The following is an 18,359-nucleotide window of genomic DNA, read 5'->3' as shown; positions in this document are numbered from 1 at the left end:
GGCGATGATGGATACACATTACAACATAAAGGTGGCAGAATGCACAACATATATGGCCGGCAGGACAATGCTGAAAACAAACCAGAAATGGCTGCAAGGACGAATAGAAATGAACAGAGGTAATCAAATGCTAAAGACATTAACATTAACAAGAATAATGCAGCATTATCACAAGAAAAAAAATCTTATTTGGTTATCTATGAGAGAGCCACAGAACAAGACAATTGGAATATCAACTTACGCAGGAAAGCTGGCACTGTGTTACATATAAAACTAGTAGTGGACAAGGGACAAGATTTTCAAAAAAAGGTTGTCTAAAGCTAAGTCCATATTTAGGAACCTAAGTAACTGGACTGATTTTCAGATGCACTGAGCATCCAAGCAGCTCCCAATGATTTCAGTAACAGAGAATTTGGTTAGCGTTAGGCACTTCAGTAAGGCATTCAATGCTGCGCCACACAGTGCTCTCAGAGAAGTCTGAACAAAGGCATGGCTATGTATATCATGTGATGGATGCCTAACTGATGGATGACCAGGAACAAAGTAATGCTGCTAGTGTATTAAATAGCCAACCCCCGCAATGGATACCTTTCCCTCCCCTCAGGGAGAGTTGGATTTAGATCATGTGCTCAAGGTCTTCATAAGTGACCTAGAACAAATGAAGAGCATGTTCACCAAGTTTTCCCATTGTATGAAGTTAGGAGGCTGCCTAGCAGCAAGGAAGGCAAAATTAAAATGGTGGGATCTAGGAGAGTTAGACAGGAAAAATAATAAACAAAACTAGGTTTAATCAGGATAAATGCAAAGTGGTATGGTAGGAAGCTAGCAAAATGGGTGAATGTTGGTTGGGAACTAGTACTACCAAGAGATCTTTGATGAGAAAATGGGCCCAACTTTTTCCTGCCCTGTACATAGTAGTCATTTTACATCTGTGCGCAATAGCAATACAATGCTACCAAATCAGACTTCTGCACACCCTTACACAGGGACAAGTGGCTATACAGAGTAAAACGCAGTCAGTTGAACATGAACATGGAAATCATGCAGTAACAGAAGAGAAACACAGGATGTATAAATGGAAGTATAATATGTGGAACTGAATTATTCTTAGCGAATTTAAAGAAGGCTAGCATAAATTATCAGATTATTAGAAAATGACTTAAAGGTTAAGAGAACTAAAGTAGCACACTCTGGAAAGGGAGCTTTGGAAAGCAGATTTATAACAAGAAAGAAAATCTAGGAGGTTTTTTTCCAGTAGTCAAGGCGAGCACAAGCTGAAATTAAGAAAGGAAGAATTTAGGATAACCGAGGAAACAATTTATCAGTGAAGTCAGTTACAGACTGCATGTATCTGCATATGCAACTGCCATTATTTGAGTCAGTCAATGAAAGATTAGATGGATCTCTCATATTTTGTATCCGATAGTGATGATCCAAAGTCCCTTCTACCTGCAGTAGCTAAAATTCCTTGGCACAGAGAAAGCCTCCACTGAACTGTTGTGAAGTAAGCTATTCATTATTCTCACCACCAACACATTGCTTTACACTTTCACAGTTATGTACAAATTCTAACTGACCCCACACACATCCTAAAGAGGGAGAGAGAAGTGCTGTAGTTATATTTGGCTTATAGACGGAGGCAGATAAGTGATGCGACGCACCCAAGTTATAGAGTTAGTCCATGGCAGAGCCAAAGCTTTGGTAATCACTGAGATGGGTGCCAGGTTAAGACAAATAGAATTCGAAATCTGGCTCAGACCACTGCCTGCAAGAATACCCACAGCATGGATTACCTGTACATTCCTCAGAGTGGTGCTGGAGAGACTTGTGTTCAATTCCTGTTTCAGCCACAGATTTCTTGTGTGACCTTGGGCAAGTTTCAAGAATCTGTAGAATGTGGATGAGACTTTCTTGCCTCACAGGGGTGTTGTGAGGATAAACTCCTGGATGATTGAGAGACACTCTGATATTACAGTAATGAGGATCATGTGAGTATCTAGACTGACCTGGAGGCTATATGGCACTTCTTAACCTTATGACCAGGCCTAGGGGCGTACACACTTTTTTCCCCTTCAGTTTTGTGAACGAAGTTAGAGAGAACAAAGCCCCAGCCTACCAGGAAATCCCAGCAGCACACGCTCCCTTCTACTTCCTATGAGTATCCCAGCACTTCGGTGCTTCATCCTCCTTTGGACTCCCTCATGCTCCCAACAGCATCAGCTAGCTGCCCTGTATTCACTGTCCATGCTCTGCCAGGAGCAGTCTTTGACCGGTGTTACAAATCTTCAAAGTCCTCTCTCTTCCTATCTTCTAAAATCATCTGTCCTTCCAAGTCACTGTCTGCCAAATTCCCCAGTCTCTCCCTCATCTCTCGCACTCAGAGCTCCTTGCTGTCCCTGGTGTCTCTTCCCCAAAGTCCAGCCTCCCTCTGTTATTCTACTCTCTGCCTTCTTCAAAACCCTTGTACTCAGTCCTTCCCTCCCAAGCAAATCCCACAACACTCTGCTCCATACCCCAGTCTCTTCTCCCTCTTCAAACAGTCCTCTCCTCACCTACACTTCGGGGGTGGCCTACCTATACAATTATACTTGGGTCTGAGACAGCTGAAATTCTATGGACCCTCTTGATAGCACAGGCACTGCATATATGCCCTTGAGAGATTTGAGTGCAAAACTCATAACTAGAGGAAAGATGCTCTGATTCCACTGATGGGCTACAAGGTGAGGTTCCAGTTCTAAACACCGTAACAGTTAATTAAAATCAAATATTTCTCAATTCCATTTCTTCTTATTTTTAAAGGAAAACTTTAAGGAAAATTTGATTTTTAAAATGTAAACACTATAGATTCCTTAAAATATTACCCTGAATCCATTAATACTTTGATTCCAGATAGTTGAAAGGTTTTAACTATTGTCACAAATATGGCTGGTTTCTGGGAACCACAGGGTTAACAAATGTTGAATGGCTTAACAACAGTCTATTGTTTATTGCTGAAAATCTATTCAGGGAATGATGGATGACAGCATCACACTGGGGGTTCATCTGCAGCTGATTACCTACCATGATCCCCAACTCTTTTTCAGTCACTGCTTCCAGGACAGAGTTCCCCATCCTGTAAGTATGGCCTACATTCTTTGTTCCTAGATGTATACATTTATATTTAACTGTATTAAAACACATTGTTTGCTTGCACCAACTTTACCAAGTGACCCAGATCGCTCTGAATCAGTGACCTCGATTCCCTGTTTAGCTACATTCCGAGACCTATTAGTTAGCCAGTTTTTAATTCATTTAATGTGTGCCAGGTTAATTCTATATTGCTCTAGCTTTTTAATCAAAAATGTCACATGGTATCAAGTCAAACACCTTACAGCAATCTAAGTATATGATGTCAACAGTATTATCTTTATTAACCAAACTTGTAATGTCATCAAAAAAGATATGAAGTTAGACAGGATCTATTTTCCATAAACCCAAGTTGATTTGCATCAATTACATTACCCTCCTTTAATTCTTTATCGATTCTCATATCAGCCACTCCATTATCTTGCCCGGGATCGACATCAGGCTGACAGGCTTATAACTGGGTCATCCAGTTTACTCTTTTATAAAAAAACTGGCATGAGTCTAGCTTTCTTCCAATCTTCTTAAACTTCCCCAATTCTCTAAGACTTATTGAAAATCAGCATTAATGGTCCACTGGCCTCCTCAGCCAGCTCTTTTAAAAATCTAAAAGTCTTGGATGCACTTTAGCTGGACAGCCTGTCTAACTGTAGTAGCTTTTGTTTAACATCCTCCAGAGATACCAGTGGAATGGAAAGTGTCTCCACCACCACATGAGGAGAGTATATCATCTGTTTTTTTCACCCCCTGAATACAGATCAGAAATGTTTATTGAACATTTCTGCCTTTTCTGCATTATTATTGACCAATACCATTGTCAGGATTCTTGTTGTTCCAAATATATTTTAAAAACTCCTTATTGTCCTTAACTCTGCTGGCCATAGATATCTCCTTGTGTCCCTTTGCTTCCCTTATTAGTTTTCTATGATTCCTAACTTCTGATTGATAGTCATTACTATCAATGTCCCCTTTCTTTTATTTATTTTATATATTCTATATAGTGGACTTCACTTCTCCTCACTTTTGCACTAAGCCCCATTATTAGGGAAAGTACACTATAGCTATCATCTTATTAAGACTCATTTAAGCTTCCATATATACGTATTTACATATATCCATCCAAAAAAAGTCACAATTGTCCTTGAGTAACAGGTTTTATTCACTACAAATGCACATGGGTGAGGATAGCTCTACCTGGAGGAAGAGTCACTGCTGGTTACTATAAAATTTCCTGAGGAAATACTATTTAAAAAAAAAAACTGATCTCTTATTTTGATACACCGTTTTGCTTTGTTGCATCACCAAGGAGCCTCATTTGCTGTGGTGGGGGGGGGGGGGGGCTGACAGAAAACAGTTAAATGTCTATTTAAAAGCTGCCATTGAAAGGCAAGTGGGACAGACCCTCAGCAGTTGTGTATCCACACAGCACTGAAGTCGGAGGAACTATGCCAGTTTACACCAGATCATGATCTGGCCCTACATTTTAAAAATAAACATTCCTTTCTTTTGTAAGCTCGTAATTGAAAAAGATACCATAAAGCATGCCCTCCCCTCACTACCAAGTCTTACACATAAACAGTTCCATCAAGTATAATACAGCAAACAAAGGCATCCTTAGAAAGGAGAAAGCTATGGATCTTGTACTCCATTTAACTTCTAGTCAATGCTAAAAACTGTGCGTGTGGATATTTACACAGTACAAGTTTAGAAAAAATAAACAGCTGGCAGTGAACTGGGAGCTTATAGGAAGAACCCACAGAATATACCTGTATTTACCTCAGGTAATCTCTGCGGCAGAGAATGAGATTTGCTTTTGTGTAAAGAGTTGATCCAACCTCTCCAAGGCGGCAGTCACAGCAGGCACATTTTAGACAATCTTCATGCCAATATTTATCCAAGGCCTTCAGAAGGTAGCGGTCCTTGATCTTTCGGTTGCAGCCAGCACAGCCTTTCTGTTTCCCTTTTGGTTGTACAGATAACATCGGCACACCTACAAACAAAAACAAACCATTACAATTCATGAGACATTTACAGACAGACAAATATTTCAAGCAGAATTGCTTTCCCGCACTGTTGGTGACTTTCAGTGCTGCAGGTTTGGAAGAGATCATGTTCTAAACAGCTTTCGGCAGCAGTGATCAAAGGAACAGGTTTTATCTTGGGAGGGATGTTCACCTGCAAGGATGTGATAGTTGTTTCCCAAATGATAAACTGACCTGAGCACCAAGCTGTCAGTTTAAAATCCTTCAGCAAACAAATTGGTTGCAATTCCAACATTTTTCTTTTTCTTAATTAGCATTAACAGACAATTAACGAGACAGGTAAAGGCAATCATGAAGATTTTAATGGCACATATACCAAGGCCTTAATGCTGGTCTGGTGTTGAGTTGAGATTGGTAGAAGGGGAGGAAAGTGGGGGCAAAGAAAACTAAATTCCACCCTTGTAACTCTTTGCACCCTCCTCCCTCACAAAGACCCTGATGAAAACTAGCATCAGGCTGCTCTAACCTATGCTGCCCCAGGCCTCTGAGGGCAACTGAGAATAACCAGAGCACAATGATTCTGTAACAGTGCTGCTTACGTCAAGGGCTCTGCACTAGCACCTAGGAGGTATTTCCAGGTAACTGGCTAACCTGGGCTCTCTCTTTGCTTTGTGCCATTAGAGCAGGTACCAAAAACTCTGGGCCTCATTCAGATTCCCGACATCCCTGCCAGACAGCAGAGATGCGTGCAAGCATGTCAGGGAAATGGTTGGCACAGAGCAGGGGCTAGGTTCTCAATCAGGGAGTCTGGGGAGAAAGCAGTTCTTTGGCCACCAAATCCCTGGATGGTGATAGGACACCAAGAGCCTATCTGAGCCCCCAGGGCACCAAAGCCCCCAGGCCTGTTAGTACACTGACTCTCATGGGCTCCTCTTCCAACTTTCCAATAAGCTGCTCCTCCCTGCCTCCAACTTCCCTACAGACCGCCTCTCCCTTCTGGGTACCCAGTCACCACAGGACTCCTGTTCTCTGAGCTCGGTGCCCAGAAGTCTTGGAGAGAAGCTGCTCGCCTGTTGCTTTGGAAGGAGTGAGCCTGTATCCTACCACCCCTCAGGTTCCTCACAGGGAAAGGGGAGAGATTTGCTCTGGAGCACAAGGACAAAGGAAACAGACATGGTTTCATGGGGCTGAGTGGGCAAAAAAAGTGCACTCTAAGTGAACTAGATGGGGGAAGTGACTATATAAGGAGTCAGAATGCCATTTTACCTAGAGCTTCAAAGTGTCTATTGCTGGCCCCGCCCCATATCACACCCACATTGAAATGAGAGAGCTGGGCCTCCAGAACATGGCCGAATTGGCTTAGACAAAGTTGGGGAGATGAGAAGGTGGTGGTGCTGGCAACAGTGGGGGTGGGACAGGATCTGCTCTGGTGCAACGTGTTAGAACACAGTTTTTATAGCAAGTTATAGATCCTAGGAAGCAGCAGCTTGATATTGGAATTATTAACAGCCCCTTAACCTGAGTGGCACTACTTAGCGCTGCTGTAATAAGTGACATTTGCTGCTTTCCTTAAAAGCCAGGGGGGCTTGAGGGTGACTAACGCTTGGCACATGTAGAACCCACCACTCTTACAGTAATAATTGCTCCGTCAGAGCTGCAAGTGGAGGACAACAGCACTTAAGACACTTCTGCACAAACAGTGCGCTATTGATCCATTTGTTATCAAAGTGGTCTCGGTACTGTGGAGACAGGTCAAGTAACATTCAAAAATTCTTAAGGCTAAAAGAGCCCTCCTGCTCTAGGCTGTCAGAGGCTCAAAATCCACTTGCTGAGAAATATCTTCCAACTTGAGACAGTGGCGACAACTATGTAATAGTAAGTGAAAATTTAAGCCTCAGCTCCAACACCACACACAAATCAACAATGCTACTCCGAAACACATGGTGCCATCAGGCTGCCCAAAAGTAGGAAAAAGATTTTTGAGCAAGCACAGAAGTGTTTTCTAAAGAAAACCCAGGAACAACCCCCCGCGAACCACAAAAATTCAGAAGTGGAACCTATCTTAGAACGCAGGGGTAAAATTTGAGCAGCCATGATATTGCAAGACACGCTCACAAGAGACAGGAAAGGGACTCATGGGTTCTACACACTGTGCTTTTTACTTGGGCATTTAGGGAGCAAAGAGAAGGAGCTCCACTTTTCCAGCTGATCTCCCCCTCAGAATATTTCCCATCAAGAGATAATCACGTGCCAGCTCAAACCCCACACCAGCAGACTAACTCTACAGGCAAAGGATTGCAATACCTTGCCAGAATGGAGACCTTTGCATGGAAACAATAACTGGATGTAGAAGTAGGTTTCAGTAGCAACAGTAAACATTTTTTTACAACTTTCTGAGCTTACTGAAACCAAGCACCAGGCTTCCCCAAATGTAAGAATCATATTGAAAGACAGTATCTCTAGACACTGGAGAAGGGAAGAGAAAACAGCTCTCTATCCAGTAATACAACATTTTGGATTACAGGACTAAACTGGCTTGATATATGTAATCCAAGACTCTCCAAGGTCCTTAAAGAGGTGCAACACCACATAGTACTGGATGGGATTTGTTGACTAATCATGTACTTGGGTTCCAGGGTGGGCAAAGGGCTTTCCACTCCTTTGTATTAGCGCGGTTAGTCTGGCCACAAATTGTATAACTTCAGCCTTGCCTGTTAAAAATAACCATAATCTTATTTGTCATTCAAAAGTGGACAGAAACATTGATTTTTGCATAGCAAAACTGTTTCCAATACCTTATCTAGATACTCTTCAAATGGTTGCCTTAAAAACCTCCGATGTCAATGCTGCCGATCACCGGTGGATGGAAAGCAAGGGAGAAGAGACAATCCAAGTTGCTACCGGTAGTTGTCGACATTAGAAAAATAAGTTTCGGGTGATCACAAGAGATTGCAATTCTGATGCAGGTGATCACAAATCATGTGCCAGCTGTTCAGCTGCCAAGTCGTGAAAGGGATCAAGAAAAACTGAACTCACAACATCATGTGTTTCGATCAATACTCTGGGATGCTGTAGGAAAAACCCTTGCTTGACAGCAGTTCTTTATCCCCTTCGGTCCTGGGTATGCTCGGCTGTGACAAACATTAGCAATTTGAGTTCAAACCTTTATAGTTCTTCAAGATACTTAAAATATACTGCTAACATTATATATAAAGTTGCTGCTGCCATGTTAACAAGATTTTAAACAGGAGCTCTTTGTGTGTCAGTATCTAATTTTTTCATTCTCTGCCAGCCACATATGCATTTACTGTACATATATCAGGGCTCAAAAATAGCTAGTAGGTGCCTACTTGTTGTACTGGTACTTCTCTGAAGCTACCATCTCTAAGGGTATGTCTGCATAGTATTTTGGAGCAAACCTCTCAGACTGGGTCACCAAATGGGGTTTGCATTAGAGCTCTAAAAATAGCAGGACCAACAGCACTTTGAAGTTGTGACTTGGACTTCACAGTATGGGCTCTGAAACCTAAGCTGAATGCCTGGAACAGCAGCTCTGAGAGGCGTGAACTGCCCCATTCATCTCAACAGAGGGTTAAATCATCATCCCTGGCCATCTGAGTTAAGTGTCTACTATTTCATTCTTCACGTAAGGCCAGGTCTATAGATATGGTGCTACAGAGGCACATCTGCAGCACGTTTGGTGAAGATGCTCTAGGCCAACGGGAGAGAGCTCTCCCGTCGGCAGAAAACCCTGCCTTCACGAGCAATGGAAGCTATGTTGGCGGGAGAAGCTGTGCACACAAGTGCTTATGCCAGTGTAATTTTTGTCGCTCAGGGGTGTGACTATTCCTTCACTGTCCTGAGCGTCTTAAGTTTTGCTGACATAGGCTGTAGTGCAGACCTAGAGGGGGAAGCCAAAAAACACACAATCATATTTTGAATATTTCCACAATCTACTGTGAGCAGCTTCTCATTCTGGATATTCACAGGGGTGGAGCTTGTTTTGTGTGCAGAGTTTGGAAGAACGCACTACCACTCCCACCCCCTCCCCCCCAGTCTGCTTCCTGAGCCACACAGTCAGACAATCTATATAAGACTGTTTCATATTTGGACAAATTTCATGGGTAAGGCTCGGTTTTCAATTTTTCAATACAACATGAATAAAGGAGGAGTTTAACTTACCCAAGCTCATACAGAAAGTGCAAGAAAAATGCTGTACATCGTAGAACAAAATCAACTCAATTTGGAGTAGTCTGCCTCACCTGTAGTAGCCTCTACTCCCCTACAAAACCTTATTGTTCTTGTAGTTATTAACTTTATACTACAAGAAATCTATGCATATCCACCAAGTTTAAAACATCAGTGGAAATCTAGCAGGCATCGAAAAATACCAAACCCCAGGTTATGTTCCTCTGGTGGTTTGCTTTATCAACACACACACTTTCATTCATAAATATGCTGTTGAAACAGCTCAGCAACTTACAGATCTCCTTCCCCATCCCTACATGGAACCACATGTCATTCGTGAGATCTTAAACAAGTCTGGAGATCCTGCATCAGACCCATCCCAGGAACAGTAGATGCCTCTGGTTTCAAGGTTTAAACATTAAGTTTAATTGACTCTATTTCTCCAAACAGAAAACAGTTATATAGGTGGGGTTTTCTAAAGCACCTCAGTGACTTAGGAGTACAAGACTTTCAATGGGACTTGTGTTTCCTTTTGGAAAAAAGAAAAAAAAAATGACATTTGCCTTCACTCAAAAAGTTGGGCTCCTAATAACTGCGGTAAGCTCAGGACATCTGCTGAGGCTGTGAGGGATGGAGGGAAAATCCAGTTTCCTTTCTTAAAACATTTCAGAAAGTTAGTTTAATCAATACAGGAGGGAAACTTCCCTTAATAAAAGTTAAGCAGGGCTTGAACTAAATTGTAAGGGGGTCACTAGTAGTCTGTGTTAAGGATGATTAGTGAACCACAGTACCGTTTCTTGTCCCATATGTGGCCTGTAGGCAGAGGACTCTCTCAAATCTCTACAGTCTCCATTCTGTGCACACAATTGTCTTAGGAGAGGCAGACTCATGTGAACAGGAGGAGAGCAACACTTTCCAATTTTCTGCTAATAACTAGCAGAAAAGCAGTGAAGATCTTTTTTAGAAGGAAAGAAATGCCACACACTTGGTCAGTTTTCAGCAGGGGGTTTTCTAATGAAAAAAGCCAGCATTTCAGAGATCATATGATGTTCAAAGCTGCTATTCCCACTCAGATAATAACGAGCAAGGTCAACCTGTGCTGGTCAGGTTCAGCGTTTTGAAATTACATTTTGGTCTAGAAGGCTCCCCACCCCCAACACCCTAACCAATCTGGATGGAGCACAAATGGAACTATACAAAGTTTTGACTGCAATTAGCTGGCACATTGACATGGCAGGTGAGGTGTGAAACAAATTTCCAAACTGCCAAAGTTTATCAGCCTGGATTCACAGGGTACTTGTCATTTCATTCCAAACAACGAGTGAGCAGAGTCTCCAAAGCCTTGTAACTTTACAGCCTGAGCCCTGCAGGGAAATCTCAGAAGACAGGGCCGGTATAACACCAAACCCCACTCTCCTCCCTCCCCGAAAAACAAACAACCATGGCTGAATAATGCCAGCCAGCCAGTATTCAGAGCCTCAAATTTTTATTAGTAAGTCACTTCCTTACCTTAAGGTCATGAAACACCACTGGGGTATTATTTATTTTCTAGTACTTATCTAGAGGTATGTCTACACTACCCACATCAGAGCACGGCCCTGGCAGCACTGGAACGTGGGCAGCATAGACATACTTTATCGCCGCGGGGAGAGCTCTCCCGGCGATAAAAAAAACCCACCCCTAATGAGCAGTGGTAGCTTTAATCACCGGGAGCATGGCTCCCAGCAATAAAGCGCTGTCTATACTGGTGCTTTTCAGTGCTAAAGCTTTTGTCGCTCTGGGGGGTGTTTTTTCACACCCCGGAACGACAGAAGTTTTAGCACTGAAAGTGGCAGTGTCAACACAGCCTAAGGCTCTAAAGCAAGAAATACAGTTCATTTGGACTGGCGAAATGTGGTGTTGAAATGGGTGCTAACGAAAAAACCCAAACAGATACTCCTGAGGGCATTCTGCGCCAAAAATTTAAAAATTCAGTACCAAAAAGTTTAAAATTCTGCATACAATATTTTAAAATTCTGCAAATGTTATTTGTCAACTAAATGTGGAGGCTCCAGCATGACATTGGGGAGCACACGCCACTGGCTGCCCAGAAGTGGGAGATCACTGTGCAGTCATATCCCCCCAGTGAGGCTACACGAAACCCTGACACAGCGCAAGTACTGGGTCTGCCCCAGAAACACCCCACGTACACCAGGCAGGCTCAGCAAGCCAAGTGTGGAGGGGCTTAGTGTAGGGGATCCAGGTGTGGGTTGAGAGGGTTCTGTGTGGGGCAATCTGGGTGCGGGTGACTCAGTGGGGGATCCAGGGAGGAGGGGGGAATCTGGATGCACAGGGGCTTGTTGGGGGATTCTGGGTGCAACTGTAATGGGATTCTGCAGGGAGGGTCCAGGTGAAGGTGGTTGGTGCTAAGCAGGGGGTGTGTGGGTAGGGGGCTCAGTGGGAGGTCCAGATGCTGAGGGAAATGGGGCTCAGTGGGGTGGGGATCCAGGTGCAGATGTTTGGGGCTTGTGGGGTGGGGATCTGGATGTGGATGGCTCATCGGGGTGGTTCACTAACAGCTGAACCACCAACCAGGTCTTCCGAAGTCCTGTTCCCCACCCCACAGTGATTTACCTCTCTTCCGGCTGCCCTGGGCACCCAAAACATACTGCTGGGGAGGGTTGCATGACTGCTCTTGTGGCTTCCCTTTGCTTCCCCGTCAGAAAGTCATTTTTCTGAGGGGAAGCAAAGAAATCTGCAGGGGTTAGACATTCTGCACATGTGCAGTGGTGCAGAATTCCCCCAAGAGTTAACAGACCACCTCAGGCACAGTCCCACGCGCACTAGTCAAGCTAACGTTATAAAGTAGCATAAATCTGTGGAGCTGGGAAAAGTAACATGCCGATGCTTACCTGTTTAAATACATAATCAAGATGTATTACAAAGGAATTTTGATAGAGTACTAAATGGGAAATTTTGCAAATGATATCAAATTCCATTCTCTCCCCCCCCCCCCACTGCACTCCCATTGCTCACCATCCATGGTACCTTTTCTTAGAAACAGTAGATGAAGACTTTCTATTTTTGGCAACCTATATTCCCTTCCTTGCCCTTTACAACTTAATAGACTTGCTGCTGGTAAATACAAAATAAAAGCTATACTTAGCGCTCACAGCTCCAACACACATTAAAAAAAATTATAGACACCACCCTCTGGTCATACTGAAATTTACGACTGTGTCTAAAGAGGATGTTATTGTACTGGGTAAGCTAAACTTTACCTCTACTCCAGGGCTGACAAATGGGCTTTAATCAACCTATATCTTCTCTGTCAAGGGTCTTTCAAGAAAATTATTCAGCGGGGTTATACCACAAGTATCAACTAAATACACCCCAAACATTTCTAAATCATTTTCCAGATATTTTATTCATGTGGCAATTTGTAACTATACCTCTATGGGCACCGCTTGTATATCTTCATTTTCAAGAGACTGGAAAACTTTTATAAAAGGTGGGCCACACATTTAAATAAATAGTTACCTGAAAGGGTGCTGTGATGTACGTCTCTACAGTGCTCTGTTCTGCAAGAGGGCTCCTGGTCCTGTCTGAAAGCATGGAAGTTCACCACCTAATTTCTTTAATGCAACTCTAAAGGTTAATTGGTCTGAAAGAGTAATGTGGACTGCTGGCTAATGATATATGCCTCAAGGCTTCCTGGCTTTCTTGTGTTTTATACAATCAAGTCCAGAGCATAATACGCAGCTGAGATCACCGTGACTTTTCGAGCCCTCCCCTCCTTCCCCCAGCAGCCCTCAAACCTACCAATACATCTAAAATGCTTCATATTAAAGCAGCAGTAGCTGAAGGCAGTTCTGTTCCACCTGCATTTCATGCCTTGTTAGAGGGGGCTCAGTTAAGAGCAGCAACTGCACTTCTCATTACCACTGCAAAGAACTAAAAACAACCCTAATGAGGAAAGTGTGTGAGCGTACAGTATGGGCTGGGAGGAGGGAAGTCCTCCCACATTCCCTAAGGAATCTGGCCAAAATCTTCAATTTGCCATTTATGACAGCTAATTAGTTATTCTATTCAAAATCTTTGCTTTAAATAAAAGAACTAATTATACACAAAGGTCACTCCCCCACCTCCTGTGAAGCACACATAATTGGCTTATTTCCCCAACATTGTGTGTATGTTTTACACAATGCTTTCAGGCAGATGGCTTTAACTCTTTCCTTCAGCAACTTCTTTTTAAACTTTTCCACAGATTAGCGCTTTTACCATCATAATAACTTCTCACAACAACAGACTGGGTAACCTCTCTCCCCTCCCCCAAAACGCTCTGCAGAGTGGCAGTCTGCTAGTATAAGGACTACATCTCCATATAGGTTTGTACAACACCTAGCACACAGGCATCTGGGGACCACTGTGATAATGTTTTGTTCAGCCATGAACTATTGCTTAAATGGCTGCTCGGTGCTTCCAAACATAATTAACCAACATGCTTCAGGTTGGAAACCAGAGGCTACAATTCTTCAGTGCATATGCTACATTAAATTGCAAAAACAAATATAAGAAGGGGTAGATGGAACATTGAATTCCTAAAGTAATAAGGGCTTAAAGCAATTTGTGCTTAGAGATCGCACTTTGGGAAGTTGGGAGATACACAGGCAATTTAACCTGGTATTTCAGAGTACTTAAAGAAATCTTATTTCCAACATCTAATAGTTTAATTTAAAAAACTGACCTTCCAGTAACAAACTAGCATTTGGCTGCAAAAGACAAAATGGCAACTGAAGAGTAAAGTAATCTTATTAACTTTTGTCAACACAGTAAATAAGCAGCACTCTTGTGGTGTCTTTCATCAGAAGATCTGACATCATTTCTAAGCTTTATAGTCTCAACATCAACATAAGCAGAGCTGGGCAAGAAGAGGATTTAGAGAATTTTCAGTCTTATTTTTAAAACAAAAACACTTTGACTATGCTCATACTACTACTGTGTTTTTCTTCTGTGAATATTCTAGCAAACTTGTTTGCTAAACAGGAAACTATCAAGCCAAACAGTACATTTTCAGTATTTGCAACCTTGAATATTTGCTTCGGAACCTGATTTAATGAGTTAGGGCATCCAATGAATGAGCTGAACATTACCATGTGATGCATGTACAACCAAAATATTCAATATATGCACCAAACTGCTTATGAACGAGCTATAGACCAAGTCATATTCATCAAAATAATTATTCAATGAATAATTTCAAAAATGAATGTATTACAGAAAACCCATGATCATTTCACAATTCTAGTGTTGTGCTGTGATATGCAGTGGGTGATTTCAGTATGGCTTTGGGAATTCATATGGTGGCATTCTTTCCTCTAAGTCATTATTGAACAAATTCCTCAAACATAATAAGGAACACTGTTGTTGCAGGGGACAGTTTCTAAGAAGAGATGTAAAACTGAGGTTCAGAACAATTCATAGTTAGATATCCCCAAGGTTTGCTGTGTGTGTGTGTTGCACTCAGAACCCCCCAACAAGCCCCTGTGCATCCAGATCCCCCACTGAGCCACCCAGACAGATATCCAAAGTCACTCCTCTTCATTTCTTGTCCAAGAACTGCATACAGATGGACCTAAACCACAAAATTTGGATTAAGGCTCAGAATCCAAACTCCCTTCCTTTGGGGTGTTCAGATGCCTAGTTTAGGCCAATCTCCATTACGTACTAGTGCATACAAGTGAACAACTTGTGGTTGGTTGGTTGGGTGTGGGTGTAAAATAAAAACACACCAGGCACTAGATGGAATCCACAATGGTGAAGGTTGCAAAACAGCTTCCATACGTAACATTTTTATATGCTCATAAAAATATTCTAGTTGTGAACTTAAGTTTTCCAGGTTTTGCATCTTTCCAAAGATATATCGACACAGAGTATCTACTGATTTTGTTGGGGTTTTGGTGGTGGGGGGGGGGGGGGGGGGGGGGGTTGGGCATGTTCACAAAATCCATGCAACAGTTCTGAGTTCTGGGAGAACTAACTAAAACCACATTTCTCACCTCCGGTCTCCCCAGTGTCAGAATATTCGAATCTCTTAAAGACACCGCTAAAGCAAAATCAGTTGAGTTGAAATTTGGCATGGGCTGCCTTTTTAAGAGGATTATTAGTACCTTTGTTTAGTTGTTTGGGGACAGGGAAAGTAGAAATAAATAAAAAAGTTACAAGTGAAAGAACAACCTAAAGCACCTTAGTAGAGACATGAGAAACTCGCTGGTGGGAAAATATTGCAGATTCAGTCATTTCACATTTGACTGGAATTCTTTCCCATATTCTACAAATTTTTAAGTTACCATTAAAACAAAATTAAGTTCTTTGGTTCTCCTATGCAGGACATTTAACTACCAAAGCAAATAGAAAAACAGATCCGTCTCCAGGACAAATGGCAACAAAGGTGAGAACTCACCCTTCACTTAGGGTAACTAAAATACCAATATTGCAACAAAGCCAACTTCTTTCCTCTTTATTTAAAAAAAAAAAAAGAAATTAAATGTAAAAACTTAAATTTAAGTTTATAGGATTAAAATCCCCCCCCAAAACTGGGGGAATAAGAGTTGAAGTCAACTCTAAATACACAAGTAATATTTTGTTATTATTATTATTATTAATATCCTAATTTTCTGTTAAGTGTCTGGCTGAATATATTACTGTTTAGATTGCAAGAAGTACACATATATTAAAAAAGGATACAGAACAGGTCTGAACTCAGTTTTAACAGTGAGTCTATACCACTGCTTTAATGTAGGTTCTTTTATTTATTTATTTTAAATTAGTGAGTACTTTCAGGTGAACAGAGCTGTATCATTGTAAGATCATCATTTCTTTTTCCTTTTTGCAGACATACACATTGTCAGCTTAAGCTTTCGGCAACCTTAATAGAATTTCAGTGCCCACTGCCAAATGGCCATTTGATGTTCTGCTCTGTGTACACAGATGAAGCAATCTGTCACAAACCCTAATTCAGGCAATAACAACTCTCTAATCCAAAGCTTTCACAAGCCTACAGAAGTTTCTCAAGAATTTTGGAGACAATACAAATTTGTGCACTACCACAAAAGAATCCGAAACCAACCAAAGCCTAATGAAATATGGATATATGCTTTTCAAATGTTTTTAAAGGGAATAATATTGAAGCCAGAGGCAATATTTGAAGCCATCAATAGCTAGAAAGTCATTGAAAAAAAAAAAAAAAAGCCACATCAAAAGCTACAGCCATCACAGGTCATCACAATATGTAAGCAGGAAGACCCCCAAAAAGCTTACAACAGATTCACACTCTGAAATACACCCCCTGCACAGAATTAGTGTATGTCACAGTCAACTCTTCACCTTTACCTCCAAGGATCTAATTGCACTTCCCCTGGGTTTTTCAAAAGATGAGCAAGAATCCACTTTTAAAGAGTGCAGACAGAGTCTTTCCACTTAATTCAATCCATGTAACAGATACAATTGCTATTGACCTTCTAGTGTCATGAAACATACCTCTCTAATGATTCATAAAGATGCAGTTATCCTGAAAAACCTAGTCTTTTTACCTTCCCAAGCAACTACCAGACAAGCCTATTTGCTATCAAAAGTTGGAAGGGGGCTGGGGGGAGCCATTTCCTCCTCCTTTGTTGAAAGAAGAAAAAAAAAGCCAACCCACTTCTTTGCAGCAATAAGTACAAACCATTTGCATGCTTAACTGTCAGACCATGCACTTTCCATTAAAGAGATAGCATCCCCTTTCATAAGTCCATTTGGGATCCATTTTAGCGTTATCTAAAAATCAAATCTACATGGTAATCCTTTTAATGTACTCTTGACTTTTAAAAACAGCTTTATGTTCCTTCAGGAAATGTTTTAAGCCATTACTCAGTAATTACTATTCACCCATGAAAACACTGATCTTTTACAATATATAATCAGTTTGCTGACTTAAAAATAAAGCAGGCTGGAATTCTGTCTCATGAAAGTAGTGGCAGAAAACCAAGGTTACCAAAGGTAAAAAAATTTCTGCCTAGCCAATATTCCAGAATGACACATTGCTCTAGTGTATATAGAAGTTTGTGTCCCCGGGACTCCCTCAAATTTGTTTCAAGTCTCCAGATGAAGATAGTCAGGAGACAGCTGTATGTACAGTGGTCACCATTAAAAAAATGTAAAGAATTGCCAACAGATAACAGTTACCAATTTTTCCTCAGTTTAATAGGGGAAACTGTGGTATCTCCGATAGAACTATGCTTTCACTGTTCGCAAGTGCTACATTTTTAAACTGACAAGATGGGTGAGGTACCATCTTTTATTGGACCAACTTCTACTGGTGAGAATAGCAAGCTTTCAAGCTTAAACAGAGAAGAACTCTGCCATAGACCTAGCTACCACTGTTCAGGGAGAAGCAGAGGTAGCAGACCACCTACATCAATGGAAAACCCCTTTATCAACATAGGAAAAGTCTACACTACAGCACTGCAGTGGCATAGCCACATGTTGCAGCTGTGCCTCTGTAGAGCTCATAGCGTAGACACTCCTGAGGAAACCTACGGGGCAACCGAGAAGATAAAACTACTTGTTTGTGTACACACATGCTTAAGAAACCAATTTGTTAGTGTGTAGGTCAGAGTAAAGAAGGAAAGAATTCTATATTTGGGGAGAGGGGGAGTTTAGTAAGCAGTGAGAACATTTTGCTGTAATGAGCCTTGAGCTACAATCAACAATCCTGAAGCAACACTGGACCTGCGAAACACACACCAGACCCAAAGTAAAGGATTATACTGAAAAGGCCTCCTTACCACTCCTTACCACCACAACCTTGAAATAGCACCCCAATTCCCAAGAAAGTTCCCCAATGCTCCTGCCCTGTGGAAAGTTGAGCATGGTTTCCTTTGCTGTAACCTTCTGATATTAATTAGAAGGCAGAATGTATTTTTTCAAATGTACTAGCTCAGAGTTATGGGTTTGATGCAGGAAGTGTTTGGTGAAATTCTACAGCCAGCATTATGCAGGAGGTCAGACTGGATGATCGTAATGCTCCCTGATGCCTTCAAAATC

At 41.7% G+C, this 18,359-nt stretch overlaps 1 protein-coding gene across 4 annotated transcripts in view; it reads right to left on the bottom strand.

Annotated features, from left to right (window-relative positions):
• The window catches only part of LMO1 (LIM domain only 1), a 77,328-nt gene that overhangs the window by 16,286 nt on the left and 42,683 nt on the right, over positions 1-18,359 (bottom strand). For 3 of the 4 annotated variants that reach the window (XM_034770096.1, XM_034770095.1, XM_034770094.1), the window contains one exon: positions 4,900-5,113. In XM_034770096.1, coding sequence (XP_034625987.1) covers positions 4,900-5,113 — 214 coding nt within the window. Of the gene's footprint in view, positions 1-4,899; positions 5,114-12,812; positions 12,956-18,359 lie in introns of those variants that run through there. The other variant, XM_034770097.1, reaches the window with a different exon arrangement.

Source organism: Trachemys scripta, chromosome 4 (genome assembly GCF_013100865.1).
Source record: "Trachemys scripta elegans isolate TJP31775 chromosome 4, CAS_Tse_1.0, whole genome shotgun sequence".
NCBI classification, from domain to species: domain Eukaryota; kingdom Metazoa; phylum Chordata; order Testudines; family Emydidae; genus Trachemys; species Trachemys scripta.
Note: the sequence above shows the minus strand (reverse complement) of the source record. Positions and strands in the feature narration are given on the sequence as shown.